This window comes from Crinia signifera, chromosome 6, assembly GCF_055691185.1.
Source record: "Crinia signifera chromosome 6, ASM5569118v1, whole genome shotgun sequence".
NCBI classification, from domain to species: Eukaryota; Metazoa; Chordata; class Amphibia; order Anura; family Myobatrachidae; genus Crinia; species Crinia signifera.
Genome location: NC_139222.1, coordinates 289,038,029 through 289,060,112, shown reverse-complemented (window position 1 = coordinate 289,060,112; position 22,084 = coordinate 289,038,029). Strand labels below are relative to the sequence as shown.

Below are 22,084 nucleotides of genomic sequence, written 5' to 3'. Positions count from 1 at the left end.
TGTTTCATCATTCTCTCATATTATTATTTCACTGGGGTTCTGGCACCTCTGCCCATTGCACCGCGACCTCTGCCCATTGCACCGCGACCTCTGCCCATTACACCCCAAACTCTGCCCATTGCACCGCGACCTCTGCCCATTGCACCGGGACCTCTGCTCATTGCACCGCGACCTCTGCCCATTGCACCGCGACCTCTGCCCATTGCACCGCGACCTCTGCCCATTGCACCGCGACCTCTGCCCATTGCACCGCGACCTCTACAGCCCAAGGAGTCAGAGGAGCCCCAGTGATTTTCCAGGGTGGGGGTGGAGCACCAAGGACTGGTGCGTGTGTTTGTGTGTGTGTGGTGATTGGTTGGTTGGTGTTTTCTAGGGTTCCCCGCCCTCATTGCTATTTGACTTCTGGTAGCGATTGGGCAGTTTTACCTTTGGGTGCTTTACAGATGCTGCCACCTGTACCCATATGAACGATGAGTAGCGTCTGTATAATCACTGGCAGTATGAGCAATCTGCTGTCACCATATCCGGGAACAACAGCACGCCATGTGTCAGCCTATGTCTCTATGTAATGCCCTAAGGGAGACCCACCTTGCCAGCTGTCACTGCACAGGCACAGCTTCTCCCCGGTCAGGTCACAGTATCCGTGTATCGGTATCAGCCTCTGTCTCTATGTAATCCCCTCAGGGAGACCCACCTTGCCAGCTGTCACTGCACAGGCACAGCTTCTCCCCGGTCAGGTCACAGTAGCCGTGTATCGGTATCGGCCTATGTCTCTATGTAATGCCCTCAGGGAGACCCACCTTGTCAGCTGTCATTACACACGCACAGCTTCTTGCAGGTCAGGTCACAGTAGCAGTGTATCGGTCTCTGTCTCTATGTAATGCCCTCAGGGAGACCCACCTTGCCAGCTGTCATTGCACATGCACAGCTTCTCCCCGGTCAGGTCACAGTAGCCGTGTATCGGTATCAGCCTCTGTCTCTATGTAATGCCCTCAGGGAGACCCACCTTGCAAGCTGTCATTGTACACACACAGCTTCTTGCCTGTCAGGCACAGTAGCCGTATATCGGTATCGGCCTCTGTCTCTATGTAATGCCCTCAGGGAGACCCACCTTGCCAGCTGTCACTGCACACACACAGCTTCTCACCGGTCAGGTCACAGTAGCCGTGTATCGGTATCGGCCTCTGTCTCTATGTAATGCCCTCAGGGAGACCCACCTTGTCAGCTGTCATTGCACATGCACAGCTTCTCCCCGGTCAGGTCACAGTAGCCGTGTATCAGTATCGGCCTCTGTCTCTATGTAATGCCCTCAGGGAGACCCACCTTGCCAGCTGTCACTGCACAGGCACAGCTTCTCCCCGGTCAGGTCACAGTATCCGTGTATCGGTATCAGCCTCTGTCTCTATGTAATCCCCTCAGGGAGACCCACCTTGCAAGCTGTCATTGCACATGCACAGCTTCTCCCCGGTCAGGTCACAGTAGCCGTGTATCAGTATCGGCCTCTGTCTCTATGTAATGCCCTCAGGGAGACCCACCTTGTCAGCTGTCATTGCACACGCACAGCTTCTCGCTGGTCAGGTCACAGTAGCCGTGTATCGGTATCAGTCTTTGTCTCTATGTAATGCCCTCAGGGAGACCCACCTTGTCAGCTGTCATTGCACAAGCACAGCTTCTCGCCGGTCAGGTCACAGTAGCCATGTATCGGTATCGGCCTCTGTCTCTATGTAATGCCCTCAGGGACACCCACCTTGTCAGCGGTCATTGCACACGCACAGCTTCTCGCCGGTCAGGTCACAGTAGCCGTGTATCGGTATCAGCCTATGTCTCTATGTAATACCCTCAGGGAGACCCACCTTGTCAGCTGTCGTTGCACATGCACAGCTTCTCGCCGGTCAGGTCACAGTAGTCGTGCATCGGTATCAGTCTTTGTCTCTATGTAATACCCTCAGGGAGACCCACCTTTCCAGCTGTCATTACACACACTCAGCTTTTCACTGGTCAGGTCACAGTAGCCATGTATCGGTATCGGCCTCTGTCTCTATGTTATGCCCTCAGGGACACCCACCTTGTCAGCGGTCATTGCACACGCACAGCTTCTCGCCGGTCAGGTCACAGTAGTCGTGCATCGGTATCAGTCTTTGTCTCTATGTAATACCCTCAGGGACACCCACCTTGCCAGCTGTCGTTGCACACGCACAGCTTCTCACCGGTCAGGTCACAGTAGCCTTGTATCGGTATCAGTCTTTGTCTCTATGTAATACCCTCAGGGAGACCCACCTTGCCAGCTGTCGTTGCACACGCACAGCTTCTCACCGGTCAGGTCACAGTAGCCGTGGTCGGGGCTGCCGCAGTTGTTCTTGCAGTAGGGGATGTCGCAGGCTTCTCCCTTCCAGTATTTATCACATTCACAGTATACCCGGCTGGGCACCGAGTTGCTGGTGGCACACTTGCCGTGACCAGAGCAGTTGTTGGGGCAGGAGTTCAGTCTGCGGGGAGAGGTAAATACGTTCTCCATGAGAGGACACATAACTGCTACACAATGCTACACTATTATTATACACAGCCATCCCCTAATTACATCACAACTGCCGCTGGTACAACTGCACCCCGCTCCTTAATGCCCCTGGTGGGGGCAGATGGTAGGAGCTACCCTCTCAGACAGTGGTAGGGTTGGTAACATCCAGCAAGTGAGTCCCAAACTGATCCCAACTTGGACATAATAGATCAGTAATGATCAGCGATGGCCAGAGGGAGCTGATTGGACGAGGACCTGGCATGTGATGGAGAAAACCCAAATAATTGCCCTCCATCAGGATCAGGGAGAAACATGAGAATATGGGACAATGGGGCCATTATCATTAGACAATAGCTCATCGCTGTATTGGGGACACATAGGAGGGGTGTCATCTGTAAGTGACAGAAGCCCGGACCCGGCAATCCCCAGAGGTCACTGAGCCACAGAGCTGACAATTACTGGGGAGGAAGTCACATGGGGTAATATATAGACAGGAGAAGAGGTCAGTATACAGGACAGGATATGAGAGCACCTCTCCCTATTACTGGGGAGGAAGTCACATGGGGTAACAGAGAGACAGGAGAAGGGGTCAGTGTACAGGACAGGATATGAGAGCACCTCTCCCTATTACTGGGGAGGAAGTCACATGGGGTAACATATAGACAGGAGAAGGGGTCAGTGTACAGGACAGGATATGAGAGCACCTCTCCCTATTACTGGGGAGGAAGTCACATGGGGTAACATATAGACAGGAGAAGGGGTCAGTGTACAGGACAGGATATGAGAGCACCTCTCCCTATTACTGGGGAGGAAGTCACATGTGGTAACATATAGACAGGAGAAGGGGTCAGTGTACAGGACAGGATATGAGAGCACCTCTCCCTATTACTGGGGAGGAAGTCACATGGGGTAACAGAGAGACAGGAGAAGGGGTCAGTGTACAGGACAGGATATGAGAGCACCTCTCCCTGTTACTGGGGAGGAAGTCACATGGGGTAACATATAGACAGGAGAAGGGGTCAGTATACAGGACAGGATATGAGAGCACCTCTCCCTATTACTGGGGAGGAAGTCACATGGGGTAACAGAGACAGGAGAAGGGGTCAGTGTACAGGACAGGATATGAGAGCACCTCTCCCTATTACTGGGGAGGAAGTCACATGGGGTAACAGAGACAGGAGAAGGGGTCAGTGTACAGGACAGGATATGAGAGCACCTCTCCCTATCACTGGGAAGGAAGTCACATGGGGTAACATATAGACAGGAGAAGGGGTCAGTATACAGGACAGGATATGAGAGCACCTCTCCCTATTACTGGGGAGGAAGTCACATGGGGTAACAGAGACAGGAGAAGGGGTCAGTGTACAGGACAGGATATGAGAGCGCCTCTCCCTATTACTGGGGAGGAAGTCACATGTGGTAACATATAGACAGGAGAAGGGGTCAGTGTACAGGACAGGATATGAGAGCACCTCTCCCTAATACTGGGGAGGAAGTCACATGGGGTAACAGAGACAGGAGAAGGGGTCAGTGTACAGGACAGGATATGAGAGCACCTCTCCCTATTACTGGGGAGGAAGTCACATGGGGTAACATATAGACAGGAGAAGGGATCAGTGTACAGGACAGGATATGAAAGCACCTCTCCCTATTACTGGGGAGGAAGTCACATGGGGTAACACAGAGACAGGAGAAGGGGTCAGTGTACAGGACAGGATATGAGAGCGCCTCTCCCTATTACTGGGGAGGAAGTCACATGGGGTAACATATAGACAGGAGAAGGGTCAGTGTACAGGACAGGATATGAGAGCACCTCTCTCTATTACTGGGGAGGAAGTCACATGGGGTAACACAGAGACAGGAGAAGAGGTCAGTGTACAGGACAGGATATGAGAGCACCTCTCCCTATTACTGGGGAGGAAGTCACATGGGGTAACACAGAGACAGGAGAAGGGGTCAGTGTACAGGACAGGATATGAGAGCGCCTCTCCCTATTACTGGGGAGGAAGTCACATGGGGTAACATATAGACAGGAGAAGGGTCAGTGTACAGGACAGGATATGAGAGCACCTCTCTCTATTACTGGGGAGGAAGTCACATGGGGTAACAGAGAGACAGGAGAAGAGGTCAGTGTACAGGACAGGATATGAGAGCACCTCTCCCTATTACTGGGGAGGAAGTCACATGGGGTAACACAGAGACAGGAGAAGGGGTCAGTGTACAGGACAGGATATGAGAGCACCTCTCCCTATTACTGGGGAGGAAGTCACATGGGGTAACATATAGACAGGAGAAGGGGTCAGTGTGCAGGACAGGATATGAGAGCACCTCTCCCTATTACTGGGGAGGAAGTCACATGGGGTAACAGAGAGACAGGAGAAGGGATCAGTGTACAGGACAGGATATGAGAGCACCTCTCCCTATTACTGGGGAGGAAGTCACATGGGGTAACATAGACAGGAGAAGGGGTCAGTATACAGGACAGGATATGAGAGCACCTCTCCCTATTACTGGGGAGGAAGTCACATGTGGTAACAGAGAGACAGGAGAAGGGGTCAGTGTGCAGGACAGGATATGAGAGCACATCTCCCTATTACTGGGGAGGAAGTCACATGGGGTAACAGAGACAGGAGAAGGGGTCAGTGTACAGGACAGGATATGAGAGCACCTCTCCCTATTACTGGGGAGGAAGTCACATGGGGTAACATATAGACAGGAGAAGGGGTCAGTGTACAGGACAGGATATGAGAGCACCTCTCCCTATTACTGGGGAGGAAGTCACATGGGGTAACAGAGACAGGAGAAGGGGTCAGTATACAGGACAGGATATGAGAGCACCTCTCCCTATTACTGGGGAGGAAGTCACATGGGGTAACATATAGACAGGAGAAGGGGTCAGTGTACAGGACAGGATATGAGAGCACCTCTCCCTATTACTGGGGAGGAAGTCACATGTGGTAACACAGAGACAGGAGAAGGGGTCAGTGTACAGGACAGGATATGAGAGCACCTCTCCCAATTACTGGGGAGGAAGTCACATGGGGTAACATATAGACAGGAGAAGGGGTCAGTGTACAGGACAGGATATGAGAGCACCTCTCCCTATTACTGGGGAGGAAGTCACATGGGGTAACACAGAGACAGGAGAAGGGGTCAGTGTACAGGACAGGATATGAGAGCACCTCTCCCTATTACTGGGGAGGAAGTCACATGGGGTAACATATAGACAGGAGAAGGGGTCAGTGTACAGGACAGGATATGAGAGCACCTCTCCCAATTACTGGGGAGGAAGTCACATGGGGTAACATATAGACAGGAGAAGGGGTCAGTGTACAGGACAGGATATGAGAGCACCTCTCCCTATTACTGGGGAGGAAGTCACATGGGGTAACAGAGAGACAGGAGAAGGGGTCAGTGTACAGGACAGGATATGAGAGCACCTCTCCCTATTACTGGGGAGGAAGTCACATGGGGTAACAGAGACAGGAGAAGGGGTCAGTGTACAGGACAGGATATGAGAGCACCTCTCCCTATTACTGGGGAGGAAGTCACATGGGGTAACAGAGACAGGAGAAGGGGTCAGTGTACAGGACAGGATATGAGAGCACCTCTCCCTATTACTGTGGAGGAAGTCACATGGGGTAACATATAGACAGGAGAAGGGGTCAGTATACAGGACAGGATATGAGAGCACCTCTCCCTATTACTGGGGAGGAAGTCACATGGGGTAACAGAGAGACAGGAGAAAGGGTCAGTGTACAGGACAGGATATGAGAGCACCTCTCCCTATTACTGGGGAGGAAGTCACATGGGGTAACAGAGACAGGAGAAGGGGTCAGTGTACAGGACAGGATATGAGAGCACCTCTCCCTATTACTGGGGAGGAAGCCACATGGGGTAACAGAGACAGGAGAAGGGGTCAGTGTACAGGACAGGATATGAGAGCACCTCTTCCTATTACTGGGGAGGAAGTCACATGGGGTAACAGAGAGACAGGAGAAGGGGTCAGTGTACAGGACAGGATATGAGAGCACCTCTCCTTATTACTGGGGAGGAAGTCACATGGGGTAACAGAGACAGGAGAAGGGGTCAGTGCACAGGACAGGATATGAGAGCACCTCTCCCTGTTACTGGGGAGGAAGTCACATGGGGTAACATATAGACAGGAGAAGGGGTCAGTGTACAGGACAGGATATGAGAGCACCTCTCCTTATTACTGGGGAGGAAGTCACATGGGGTAACATATAGACAGGAGAAGGGGTCAGTATACAGGACAGGATATGAGAGCACCTCTCCCTATTACTGGGGAGGAAGTCACATGGGGTAACAGAGACAGGAGAAGGGGTCAGTGTACAGGACAGGATATGAGAGCACCTCTCCCTATTACTGGGGAGGAAGTCACATGGGGTAACATATAGACAGGAGAAGGGGTCAGTATACAGGACAGGATATGAGAGCACCTCTCCCTATTACTGGGGAGGAAGTCATATGGGGTAACAGAGAGACAGGAGAAGGGGTCAGTGTACAGGACAGGATATGAGAGCACCTCTCCCTATTACTGGGGAGGAAGTCACATGGGGTAACAGAGACAGGAGAAGGGGTCAGTGTACAGGACAGGATATGAGAGCACCTCTTCCTATTACTGGGGAGGAAGTCACATGGGGTAACATATAGACAGGAGAAGGGGTCAGTGTACAGGACAGGATATGAGAGCACCTCTCCCTATTACTGGGGAGGAAGTCACATGGAGTAACATATAGACAGGAGAAGGGGTCAGTGTACAGGACAGGATATGAGAGCACCTCTCCCTATTACTGGGGAGGAAGTCACATGTGGTAACAGAGACAGGAGAAGGGGTCTGTGTACAGGACAGGATATGAGAGCACCTCTCCTTATTACTGGGGAGGAAGTCACATGGGGTAACATATAGACAGGAGAAGGGATCAGTGTACAGGACAGGATATGAGAGCACCTCTCCCTGTTACTGGGGAGGAAGTCACATGGGGTAACAGAGAGACAGGAGAAGGGGTAGTGTGCAGGACAGGATGTGAGAGCACCTCTCCCTATTACTGGGGAGGAAGTCACATGGGGTAACAGAGAGACAGGAGAAGGGGTCAGTGTACAGGACAGGATATGAGAGCACCTCTCCCTGTTACTGGGGAGGAAGTCACATGGGGTAACAGAGAGACAGGAGAAGGGGTCAGTGTACAGGACAGGGTATGAGAGCACCTCTCCCTATTACTGGGGAGGAAGTCACATGGGGTAACACAGAGACAGGAGAAGGGGTCAGTGTACAGGACAGGATATGAGAGCACCTCTCCCTGTTACTGGGGAGGAAGTCACATGGGGTAACATATAGACAGGAGAAGGGGTCAGTGTACAGGACAGGATATGAGAGCACCTCTCCCTATTACTGGGGAGGAAGTCACATGGGGTAACATATAGACAGGAGAAGGGGTCAGTGTACAGGACAGGATATGAGAGCACCTCTCCCTATTACTGGGGAGGAAGTCACATGTGGTAACAGAGAGACAGGAGAAGGGGTCAGTGTACAGGACAGAATATGAGAGCACCTCTCCCTGTTACTGGGGAGGAAGTCACATGGGGTAACACAGAGACTGGAGATGGGGTCAGTGTACAGGACAGGATATGAGAGCACCTCTCCCTATTACTGGGGAGGAAGTCACATGGGGTAACAGAGACAGGCGAAGGAATCAGTGTACAGGACAGGATATGAGAGCACCTCTCCCTATTACTGGGGAGGAAGTCACATGGGGTAACAGAGAGACAGGAGAAGGGGTCAGTGTACAGGACAGGATATGAGAGCACCTCTCCCTATTACTGGGGAGGAAGTCACATGGGGTAACAGAGACAGGAGAAGGGGTCAGTATACAGGACAGGATATGAGAGCACCTCTCCCTATTACTGGGGAGGAAGTCACATGGGGTAACAGAGACAGGAGAAGGGGTCAGTGTACAGGACAGGATATGAGAGCACCTCTCCCTATTACTGGGGAGGAAGTCACATGGGGTAACATATAGACAGGAGAAGGGGTCAGTATACAGGACAGGATATGAGAGCACCTCTCCCTATTACTGGGGAGGAAGTCACATGGGGTAACAGAGAGACAGGAGAAGGGGTCAGTGTACAGGACAGGATATGAGAGCACCTCTCCCTATTACTGGGGAGGAAGTCACATGTGGTAACACAGAGACAGGAGAAGGGGTCAGTGTACAGGACAGGATATGAGAGCACCTCTCCCCGTTACTGGGGAGGAAGTCACATGGGGTAACAGAGAGACAGGAGAAGGGGTCAGTGTACAGGACAGGATATGAGAGCACCTCTCCCTATTACTGGGGAGGAAGTCACATGGGGTAACAGAGAGACAGGAGAAGGGGTCAGTGTACAGGACAGGATATGAGAGCACCTCTCCCCGTTACTGGGGAGGAAGTCACATGGGGTAACAGAGACAGGAGAAGGGGTCAGTGTACAGGACAGGATATGAGAGCACCTCTCCCTATTACTGGGGAGGAAGTCACATGGGGTAACAGAGACAGGAGAAGGGGTCAGTGTACAGGACAGGATATGAGAGCACCTCTTCCTATTACTGGGGAGGAAGTCACATGGGGTAACATATAGACAGGAGAAGGGGTCAGTGTACAGGACAGGATATGAGAGCACATCTCCTTATTACTGGGGAGGAAGTCACATGGGGTAACATATAGACAGGAGAAGGGATCAGTGTACAGGACAGGATATGAGAGCACCTCTCCCTGTTACTGGGGAGGAAGTCACATGGGGTAACAGAGAGACAGGAGAAGGGGTAGTGTGCAGGACAGGATGTGAGAGCACCTCTCCCTATTACTGGGGAGGAAGTCACATGGGGTAACAGAGAGACAGGAGAAGGGGTCAGTGTACAGGACAGGATATGAGAGCACCTCTCCCTGTTACTGGGGAGGAAGTCACATGGGGTAACAGAGAGACAGGAGAAGGGGTCAGTGTACAGGACAGGGTATGAGAGCACCTCTCCCTATTACTGGGGAGGAAGTCACATGGGGTAACAGAGACAGGAGAAGGGGTCAGTGTACAGGACAGGATATGAGAGCACCTCTCCCTGTTACTGGGGAGGAAGTCACATGGGGTAACATATAGACAGGAGAAGGGGTCAGTGTACAGGACAGGATATGAGAGCACCTCTCCCTATTACTGGGGAGGAAGTCACATGGGGTAACATATAGACAGGAGAAGGGGTCAGTGTACAGGACAGGATATGAGAGCACCTCTCCCTATTACTGGGGAGGAAGTCACATGTGGTAACAGAGAGACGGGAGAAGGGGTCAGTGTACAGGACAGAATATGAGAGCACCTCTCCCTGTTACTGGGGAGGAAGTCACATGGGGTAACACAGAGACTGGAGAAGGGGTCAGTGTGCAGGACAGGATGTGAGAGCACCTCTCCCTATTACTGGGGAGGAAGTCACATGGGGTAACAGAGACAGGAGAAGGGGTCAGTGTACAGGACAGGATATGAGAGCACCTCTCCCTGTTACTGGGGAGGAAGTCACATGGGGTAACAGAGAGACAGGAGAAGGGGTCAGTGTACAGGACAGGATATGAGAGCACCTCTCCCTATTACTGGGGAGGAAGTCACATGGGGTAACAGAGACAGGAGAAGGGGTCAGTGTACAGGACAGGATATGAGAGCACCTCTCCCTATTACTGGGGAGGAAGTCACATGGGGTAACATATAGACAGGAGAAGGGGTCAGTGTACAGGACAGGATATGAGAGCACCTCTCCCTATTACTGGGGAGGAAGTCACATGGGGTAACAGAGACAGGAGAAGGGGTCAGTGTACAGGACAGGATATGAGAGCACCTCTCCCTGTTACTGGGGAGGAAGTCACATGGGGTAACATATAGACAGGAGAAGGGGTCAGTGTACAGGACAGGATATGAGAGCACCTCTCCCTATTACTGGGGAGGAAGTTACATGGGGTAACATATAGACAGGAGAAGGGGTCAGTGTACAGGACAGGATATGAGAGCACCTCTCCCTATTACTGGGGAGGAAGTCACATGTGGTAACAGAGAGACAGGAGAAGGGGTCAGTGTACAGGACAGGATATGAGAGCACCTCTCCCTATTACTGGGGAGGAAGTCACATGGGGTAACATATAGACAGGAGAAGGGGTCAGTGTACAGGACAGGATATGAGAGCACCTCTCCCTATTACTGGGGAGGAAGTTACATGGGGTAACATATAGACAGGAGAAGGGGTCAGTGTACAGGACAGGATATGAGAGCACCTCTCCCTATTACTGGGGAGGAAGTCACATGTGGTAACAGAGAGACAGGAGAAGGGGTCAGTGTACAGGACAGGATATGAGAGCACCTCTCCCTATTACTGGGGAGGAAGTCACATGGGGTAACAGAGAGACAGGAGAAGGGGTCAGTGTACAGGACAGGATATGAGAGCACCTCTCCCTATTACTGGGGAGGAAGTCACATGGGGTAACATATAGACAGGAGAAGGGGTCAGTATACAGGACAGGATATGGCAGCACCTCTCCCTATTACGTACGAGTAGAAGATGTTGAACCCGGTCAGGTTGTAAGCAGCGTCGCTAAAGAAGTGCAGCAAGGCGTATCCTGATGTGGTCACCACCTCCGGGACGGTCTCGTTTCCAGCCGCCTCCGGGACTATCAGACCGCTAGGGGGGGAGATACAACGTTAATTATACGGTATATAAAGAGATACAGTGCTATTTATACAGTATATAGATAGATACAGTGCTATTTATACAGTATATAGATAGATACAGTGCTATTTATACAGTATATAGATAGATACAGTGCTATTTATACAGTATATAGATAGATACAGTGCTATTTATACAGTATATAGAGAGATGCAGTGCTTTTATACAGTATATAGAGAGATACAGTGTTATTTATACAGTATATAGAGATATAGTGTGTGGTTTATACAGTATATAGAGAGATACAGTGTTATTTATACAGTATATAGAGAGATACAGTGTTATTTATACAGTATATAGAGACAGAGTTATTTATAAAGTATATAGAGAGATACAGTGCTATTTATACAGTATATAGAGAGACAGTGTTATTTATACAGTATATAGAGAGATATAGTGTTATTTATACAGTATATAGAGAGATACAGTGCTATTTATACAGTATATAGAGAGAGACAGTGTTATTTATACAGTATATAGAGAGATACAGTGTTATTTATACAGTATATAGAGAGATACAGTTCTATTTATACAGTATATAGAGAGATAGTGTTATTTATACAGTATATAGAGAGATATAGTGTTATTTATACAGTATATAGAGATATACAGTGCTATTTATACAGTATATAGATAGATACAGTGCTATTTATACAGTATATAGAGAGATACAGTATTATTTATACAGTATATAGAGATATAGTGTGTGGTTTATACAGTAAATAGAGAGATACAGTGTTATTTATACAGTATATAGAGAGATACAGTGCTATTTATACAGTATATAGAGACAGAGTTATTTATAAAGTATAGAGAGAGATACAGTGCTATTTATACAGTATATAGAGAGACAGTGTTATATATACAGTATATAGAGGGATACAGTGTTATTTATACAGTATATAGAGAGATACAGTGCTATTTATACAGTATATAGAGAGAGACAGTGTTATTTATACAGTGTATATAGAGAGATACAGTGTTATTTATACATTATATAGAGAGATACAGTTCTATTTATACAGTATATAGAGAGATAGTGTTATTTATACAGTATATAGAGAGATACAGTGTTATTTATACAGTATATAGAGAGATACAGTGCTTTTTATACAGTATATAGAGAGAGACAGTGTTATTTATACAGTATATAGAGAGATACAGGGTGACATTCTATGGGATGAGATAAATGCGCATGTTTTTTTAGCGCACCACATCGCCGCAAATCGCACTTTTTCAAATCGCACTTTTCAGTCAAAATTCGCATATTTAATGTGATGCGCATTGGAGCCTGAAAAGTGCGAAGAGGTGCGATTTGCGGTAAATTAGTGCGCTGTCTTTAGTCCTGAAAATGTGCGATTTTCATGTCTGAAAATCGCACGTTTGCAGGAAAGCGCAAAGTAAAAAAAAAAAAAATGCGCGCGGGGTCCCCCGCCAGAGCATAACCAGCCCCGGACACATTGAGCCGGTGCTGGTGACATAAAATCAGGGTCCCCGACAAATCGGGGTCCCCTTGATTTCATGAAACCAGCACCAGGCTCAAGGTCCGGCGCTGGTTCCCAAAATACGGGGGACAAAATGACTAGGGGTCCCCCGTATTTTAAGAACCAGCACCGGACCCAACCAGCCAGCAGGGTAATGCCACAGCCGGGGGACACTTATTATATAAGGTCCCGCGGCCAAAGCATTAACCCCATGGCTGGTCAGCATGGGCAGGGGTCCTGGGGAAGTGGGGACCCCCCCAATGAAGGGGTACCCCCCCTCCAGGACATACCAGCCCATGCTGATAGTCCGGGGCTGTCCCCGATGCCCCTGGGCGGTGGGCATCGGGCTGATGAATTGTGTAAAAAAAAGAAGTAAAACTATTGTTTTCTACTGGCGAACTATGAGTCCCAGCAAGCCTACCCCGCATGCTGGGATTTGGAGAACCACAAGTCCCAGCATGCGGGGCATTAAAGGGCCCGCTGGCACTTGTAGTTCTGCAGTACAAAAAAATAGTTAAAGAAAACACACTGACACCCTGAAAAATAAAAGTTTAATACACACAGAACACACACACTGATACGTACCTACCTTGAGCCCGTAGGTCGGTCCCTGGATCCTGGGTCCGGGCTCCGGGGCTCCAGGGCAGAAGAGTCCGGTTCCGGGGCCTTGGTCCTGGTTCCGGGGCTGGTCCTGGGGTTCCGGGGCTCCTGTCCTGAAGAATCCGGGGTCCGGGATCCGAGGTAGTCCCCAGGGGTACCCAAGGAAGGAAATCCTACTCACCTGGTCCCCGGCGACGACCTCGGCATCCTCTCCGGCTGAAGCGCTGCTCCCATCTGGTACCCGCTTACAGGACTTCACCGGCGCAGAGATGTTTCTTCCTCGGCGTCTGTATTCAGAATGATTTCTGGCCAATCAGGAGCCGACTTTCTCGGCTCCTGATTGGCCAGAAATCATTCTGTTCAGAGACGCCGAGGAAGAAAAATCTCTGCGCCGGTGAAGTCCTGTAAGCGGGTACCAGATGGGAGCAGCGCTTCAGCCGGAGAGGATGCCGAGGTCGTCGCCGGGGACCAGGTGAGTAGGATTTCCTTCCTTGGGTACCCCTGGGGACTACCTCGGATCCCGGACCCCGGATTCTTCAGGACAGGAGCCCCGGAACCCCAGGACCAGCCCCGGAACCAGGACCAAGGCCCCGGAACCGGACTCTTCTGCCCTGGAGCCCGGATCCAGGGACCGACCTACGGGCTCAAGGTAGGTAAGTATCAGTGTGTGTGTGTTCTGTGTGTATTAAACTTTTATTTTTCAGGGTGTCAGTGTGTTTTCTTTAACTATTTTTTGTACTGCAGAACTACAAGTGCCAGCGGGCCCTTTAATGCCCCGCATGCTGGGACTTGTGGTTCTCCAAGTTCCGGCATGCGGGGTAGGCTTGCTGGGACTCATAGTTCGCCAGTAGAAAACAATAGTTTTACTTCTTTTTTTTACACAATTCATCAGCCCGATGCCCACCGCCCAGGGGCATCGGAGACAGCCCCGGACTATCAGCATGGGCTGGTAAGTCCTGGAGGGGGGGGGACCCCTTCATTGGGGGGGTCCCCACTTCCCCAGGACCCCTGCCCATGCTGACCAGCCAGGGGGTTAATGCTTTGGCCGCGGGACCTTATATAATAAGTGTCCCCCGGCTGTGGCATTACCCTGCTGGCTGGTTGGGTCCGGTGCTGGTTCTCAAAATACGGTGGACCCCTAGTCATTTTGTCCCCCGTATTTTGGGAACCAGCGCCGGACCTTGAGCCTGGTGCTGGTTTCATGAAATCAAGGGGACCCCGATTTGTCGGGGACCCTGATTTTATGTCACCAGCACCGGCTCAATGAGTCCGAGCTGGTTATGCTCGGGCGGGGGACCCCGCGCTCGTTTTTTTTTTTTTTTAACCGTTTTTTTTTTATTTTAACACCAGAACCCTGCACAGAACATTGCGATCTGTGCAGGGTTCTGGCTCATTCGCCAAACAGACCCTGGTCTGAAATAAGTGCGATAATTAGACACCTAAAAATTGCGATGTGCAAATGCGCATAGCATTAAATAAGCGAGTTCTATAGTTTTCTGTACGAAAACATCTGGATGCGATAAAAATGCGAATTAATGTCGCACTTTTGGTCCGCATACCTTAACGCACATAATATGCGATTTCAGTCCCTTGAGCATCCCATTAAATTGGCGATTTGAAGGAAAAATGCGATATCGCCATTTTGTGGTCTAATTAACGCCAAAAAAAACAAATCGCAGTCCATAGAATGTCATCCACAGTGTTATTTATACAGTATATAGAGAGATACAGTGCTATTTACCATGTTAAAGTCCTAACATGAAAGTCTATGGAGAAGGCTACATCCAATCAGGTGCAAAACTCCCATGGAGCTCAGCTGTGATTGGTTGAGGGGAGTCCCAGTGACTGATGTCACTTGGATTCCCTTCATGCTCCTCAAGTGCACTGGATTTGAATAACACTGTATCTCTCTATATACTGTATAAATAGCACTGTATCTCTCTAGTCCCAATGGGTCCTTTAATGCCATGCAGGCTTGGACTTGTGGTTCTCCAAGTCGATTCATGAAGGGGAGGCTTCCTGGGACTTATAGTTCCACAGCACAATCCAAAGATATTTTATTTTATTTATTTTTATACAAAATATAAACCTGGCACCCACTGCCCATGGATCCGGGGACAGCCCCGGGCTTCAGAACTAGATGGGTGAAGCCTAGGGGAAACCCCTTTATTGGGGGGGTCTCTACTCCCTCAGGGACCCTGGCCAGGGCTTACCAGCCAGGGGGTGATGTGATGGTCTAGGAAGCTTATATAAAAAGTCTCCCCTGGCTGTGGCATCACAGTGCTGGCTGGTGAAGCCATCAAACTTTCAAGCGTTCCCTGAAAATACCACTCTTCAGGCAAGCCTATCATTTATATACCACATGCATTATCCTCTTAGGCACTCATGTATTATATAGCTTTTCTTCTGGACTTGGTGGGACTGCTATGCTATTACTGGTGCCTGTCCTGTTTCCCTCCTGTGTCCCTATAGATTGTAAGCTTGCAGCAGGGCCCTCTAACCTCCAAGTCTGTCTGTTGTTACCCAGTTTGTTTTATCACTGTCTACAACTGAATCTGCTGCGCTATATAAGAAACTGTAACGGAATCTGCTGCGCTTTATAAGACGCTGTAACGGAATCTGCTGCGCTATATAAGACGCTGTAACGGAATCTGCTTCGCTATATAAGAGGCTGTAACGGAATCTGCTGCGCTATATAAGACGCTGTAACGGAATCTGCTGCACTATATAAGACGCTGTAACGGAATCTGCTGCGCTATATAAGACGCTGTAACGGAATCTGCTGCGCTATATAAGACGCTGTAACGGAATCTGCTGTGCTATATAAGACGCTGTAACGGAATCTGCTGCGCTATATAATAACCTGTAACGGAATCTGCTTCGCTATATAAGACTCTGTAATGGAATCTGCTGCGCTATATAAGACGCTGTAACGGAATCTGCTGCGCTATATAAGACGCTGTAACGGAAACTGCTGCGCTATATAAGACGCTGTAACGGAATCTGCTGCGCTATATAAGACGCTGTAACGGAATCTGCTGTGCTATATAAGACGCTGTAACGGAATCTGCTGCGCTATATAATAACCTGTAACTGAATCTGCTGCGCTATATAAGACGCTGTAACGGAATCTGCTGCTCTATATAAAACTGTAACGGAATCTGCTGCGCTATATAAGACACTGTAACGGAATCTGCTTCGCTATATAAGACGCTGTAACAGAATCTGCTGCGCTATATAAGACGCTGTAACGGAATCTGCTGCGCTATATAAGACGCTGTAACGGAATCTGCTGCGCTATATAAGACGCTGTAACGGAATCTGCTGTGCTATATAAGACGCTGTAACGGAATCTGCTGCGCTATATAAGACACTGTAACGGAATCTGCTGCACTATATAAGACACTGTAACGGAATCTGCTGCGCTATATAAGACGCTGTAACGGAATCTGCTGCGCTATATAAGACGCTGTAACGGAATCTGCTGCGCTATATAAGACGCTGTAACAGAATCTGCTGCGCTATATAAGACGCTGTAACGGAATCTGCTGCGCTATATAAGACGCTGTAACGGAATCTGCTGCGCTATATAAGACGCTGTAACGGAATCTGCTGTGCTATATAAGACGCTGTAACGGAATCTGCTGCACTATATAAGACACTGTAACGGAATCTGCTGCACTATATAAGACACTGTAACGGAATCTGCTGCGCTATATAAGACGCTGTAACGGAATCTGCTGCGCTATATAAGACGCTGTAACGAAACCTGCTGCGCTATTTAAGACACTGTAACGGAATCTGCTGCGCTATATAAGACGCTGTAACGAAACCTGCTGCGCTATATAAGACACTGTAATGGAATCTGCTACGCTATATAAGACACTGTAACGAAACCTGCTGCGCTATATAAGACACTGTAACGGAATCTGCTGCGCTATATAAGACACTGTAACGGAATCTGCTGCGCTATATAAGACACTGTAACGGAATCTGCTGCTACAGTATATAAGACGCTGTAATGGTATCTGCTGCGCTATATAAGACACTGTAACAGAATCTGATGCGCTATACAAGACACTATAACGGATTCTGCTGCGCTATATAAGACGCTGTAACGGAATCTGCTGCGCTATATAAGACGCTGTAACGGAATCTGCTGCGCTATATAAGACGCTGTAACGGAATCTGCTGCGCTATATAACACGCTGTAACGAAACCTGCTGCGCTATATAAGACACTGTAATGGAATCTGCTACGCTATATAAGACACTGTAACGAAACCTGCTGCGCTATATAAGACACTGTAACGGAATCTGCTGCGCTATATAAGACATTGTAACGGAATCTGCTGCTACAGTATATAAGACACTGTAACGGAATCTGCTGCTACAGTATATAAGACACTGTAACGGAATCTGCTGCGCTATATAAGATGCTGTTACGGAATCTGCTGTGCTATATAAGACACTGTAACGGAATCTGCTGCGCTTTATATGACACTAACGGAATCTGCTGCGCTATATAAGACACTGTAACGGAAACTGATGCGCTATATAAGACACTGTAACGGAATCTGCTGCGCTATATAAGACACTGTAACGGAATCTGCTGCGCTATATAAGACACTGTAACGGAATCTGCTGCGCTATATAAGACACTGTAACGGAATCTGATGTGCTATATAAGGACCTGTAACGGAATCTGCTGTGCTATATAAGACACTGTAACGGAATCTGCTGCGCTATATAAGACACTGTAACAGAATCTGCTGTGCTATATAAGACACTGTAACTGAATCTGCTGCGCTATATAAGACACTGTAACGGATTCTGCTGCGCTATATAAGACACTGTAACGGAATCTGCTGCGCTATATAAGACGCTGTAACGGAACCTGCTGCGCTATATAAGACACTGTAACGGAATCTGCTGCGCTATATAAGACACTGTAACGGAATCTGCTGCGCTATATAAGACACTGTAACGGAATCTGCTGTGCTATATAAGACACTGTAATGGAATCTGCTGTGCTATATAAGACGCTGTAACGGAATCTGCTGCGCTATATAAAACACTGTAACGGAATCTGCTGCTACAGTATATAAGAAACTGTAACAGAATCTGCTGCGCTATATAAGACACTGTAACGGAATCTGCTGCGCTATATAAGACGCTGTAACGGAATCTGCTGTGCTATATAATAACCTGTAACGGAATCTGCTGCGCTATATAAGATAATGTAACGGAATCTGCTGAGCTATATAAGACGCTGTGACGGAATCTGCTGCGCTATATAAGACACTGTAACGGAATCTGCTGCGCTATATAAGACACTGTATCAGAATCTGCTGCGCTACATAAGACACTCTAACGGAATCTGCTGCGCTATATAAGACACTGTAATGGAATCTGATGCGCTATATAAGACACTGTAATGGAATCTGATGAGCTATATAAGACACTGTAACGGATTCTGCTGCGCTATATAAGACACTGTAACGGAATCTGCTGCGCTATATAAGACGCTGTAACGGAACCTGCTGTGCTATATAAGACGCTGTAACGGAATCTGCTGCGCTATATAAAACACTGTAACGGAATCTGCTGCTACAGTATATAAGACACTGTAACGGAATCTGCTGCGCTATATAAGACACTGTAACGGAATCTGCTGCGCTATATAAGACGCTGTAACGGAATCTGCTGCGCTATATAATAACCTGTAACGGAATCTGCTGCGCTATATAAGATAATGTAACGGAATCTGCTGTGCTATATAAGACGCTGTAACGGAATCTGCTGCGCTATATAAGACACTGTAACGGAATCTGCTGCACTATATAAGACACTGTAACGGAATCTGCTGCTACAGTATATAAGACACTGTAACGGAATCTGCTGCTACAGTATATAAGACACTGTAACGGAATCTGCTGCGCTATATAAGACGCTGTTACGGAATCTGCTGTGCTATATAAGACACTGTAACGGAATCTGCTGTGCTTTTTATGACACTGTAACGGAATCTGCTGCGTCATATAAGACACTGTAACAGAATCTGCTGCGCTATATAAGACGCTGTTACGGAATCTGCTGTGCTATATAAGACGCTGTAATGGAATCTGCTGCGCTATATAAGACGCTGTAACGGAATCTGCTGCGCTATATAAGACACTGTAACAGAATCTGCTGCGCTATATAAGACTCTGTAACGGAATCTGCTGCGCTATATAAGACACTGTAACGGAATCTGCTGTGCTATATAAGACGCTGTAACGGAATCTGCTGCGCTATATAAGACACTGTAACGGAATCTGCTGCTACAGTATATAAGACGCTGTAACGGAATCTGCTGCGCTATATAAGACACTGTAACGGAATCTGCTGCTACAGTATATAAGACACTGTAAAGGAATCTGCTACTACAGTATATAAGACACTGTAACGGAATCTGCTGCGCTATATAAGACGCTGTAACGGAAACTGCTGCTCTATATAAGACACTGTAACGGAATCTGCTGCGCTATATAAGACACTGTAACGGAATCTGCTAAGCTATATATGACACTGTAACGGATTCTGCTGCGCTATATAAGACACTGTAATGGAATCTGCTGCGCTATATAAGACACTGTAACGGAATCTGCTGCGCTATATAAGACACTGTAACGGAATCTGCAGCGCTATATAAGACACTGTAACAGAATCTGCTGCGCTATATAAGACACTAATGGAATCTGCAGCGCTATATAAGACACTGTAACAGAATCTGCTGTGCTATATAAGACACTGTAACAGAATCTGCTGCGCTAAATAAGACACTGTAACGGAATCTGCTGCGCTATATAAGACACTGTAACGGAATCTGCTGCTCTATATAAGTAGTAGTAGTAGTACGTTTATTTATAAGGCGCCGCAAAGTGTCTGCAGCGCCGTACATAGCAAACAAAAAACAAATGACAAGGTAACGTACAGGGTGTGATGATAAAATACAGTATAAATAGGGGTATAGCTGGTAGAAATAAAATCAGCATCAGTTCAGAAGTAGGTGTCAAAATTGTCGAGGAGACTGAAGTTGAATTAGAGGAAGGGAAGAACAGGACAGGAGCACAGGTGAGGTAAAGAGGTAGGGTGAGTACGTGAGGCAGGAGGACCCTGCTCATAAGAGTTAACATACTAAAAATAGGTGGGTGGACGAACGAAAAACAACAGGATAAGTAGGAACGGAGGGGAACGGAGGCAGGATAGGAGGATCAAAAGAGGTTAGGAGGAGGGATAGGCTAGTCGAAAAAAGTGGGTTTTGAGGGAGCGCTTGAAGGAGGTAAGGGAATCAGATAGCCTGATGGGTGGCGGGAGGTTGTTCCAGTGCAGGGGGGCAGCGCGAGAGAAGTCTTGGACACGGGAGTGGGAGGAGGTGATTAGGTGAGAGGTCAGTCAGCGATGGAGCGAAGAGGACGGGAGGGAGTGTGGATAGAGATCAGTGAAGAGAGGTAAGGAGCGGTGGAGGAGGAGAGAGCCTTGTAGGTGGTGGTGAGGAGTTTAAAGAGAACTCGGAAAGGAATGGGGAGCGAGTGAAGAGATAGACAGAGGGGGGAGGCGGAGGTAGAGCGGCGGGAGAGGAAGATGAGCCTAGCAGCAGCATTAAGAATGGATTGGAGAGGTGCGAGGCGGGTGAGAGGTAGCCCAGAGAGAAGGATGTTGCAGTAGTCAAGGCGGGAGATGACAAGAGAGTGAATGGGAATTTTGGTCGCGTCAGTGGAGAGGAATGGTCTGAATGGTGAGACGTTGCGTAGGTGAAAGCGGCAAGACTGTGAGAGAGCACGAATGTGGGGGTGAAAGAGAGGGAGGAGTCATTGATGACACCGAGGCAGCGCGTTTGGTCGGTGGAGGTGATCTCGGTTTCACCAATGCTGATGGAGATAGTGGGAGAAGAGGGGATGTTCTGGGGATGGAAGATTAGAAGTTCAGTTTTAGCCATATAAGACACTGTAAATACATAATAGTGAGAGATAATTGGGGGGCCTGGTTAGTTGTTAGCATGGGCTTACTGATTACAGGCACTGCACACATAATACACTGCAGCGAGTCCCACGGATGACGAGGAGGAGAACGTGCCTCCTCTCCCTCTCACTGAGGAGATGGGGAGCAGCAGGGAGACAGCAGCTGAACTTTCATTATCAGAATGACAGAGTGACGGCTGCAATAAGGAGAAATCGATGCGTCCCTGGCGTAGCGAGCGACTGGGTACAATTAGACAGCGCAGAACTCACAGACCTAGGAGCATATAATGAACTGAGACTCGGGAGTTCCTAACCTACTTCTCAGACACCAGGGAACCGCTCCGTGCCCGGGAATCAATATCGGCTCTGCTTTCATGTCTCATTAATGACAAGCAGACACTTGCACAGCTGCGCTTTCTCCACGTCGCAGGGACACGTTCCTGAGCTCCCCGTCTGCGGCTCTCTAACAATGCCAGAAATATATAAAGGGCCACAGACGCAAATATGCTGAAAACCAACTTCTCCTTCCACATGTTAGCTCATACACTCTCTGATGTATGTATGTTCTCAGAGGAGAATCCCTGTAACTGCCACTAGAGGGCGCAACCATACACTCTCTGATGCATGTATAATCTCAGAGGAGAATCCCTGTAACTGCCACTAGAGGGCGCGCCCATACACACTCTGATGTATATATGTTCTCAGAGGAGGATCCCTGTAACTGC

The 22,084-nt window shown here is 48.6% G+C and overlaps 1 protein-coding gene across 1 annotated transcript in view; it reads right to left on the bottom strand.

Annotated features, from left to right (window-relative positions):
- The window catches only part of ATRNL1 (attractin like 1), a 656,009-nt gene that overhangs the window by 541,058 nt on the left and 92,867 nt on the right, over nucleotides 1–22,084 (bottom strand). Inside the window, exons 5-6 of the mRNA XM_083149894.1 lie at nucleotides 11,097–11,225; nucleotides 2,278–2,486 (exon numbers count right to left, since the gene is read on the bottom strand). Coding sequence (XP_083006020.1) covers nucleotides 2,278–2,486; nucleotides 11,097–11,225 — 338 coding nt within the window. The remainder of the gene's footprint in view (nucleotides 1–2,277; nucleotides 2,487–11,096; nucleotides 11,226–22,084) is intronic.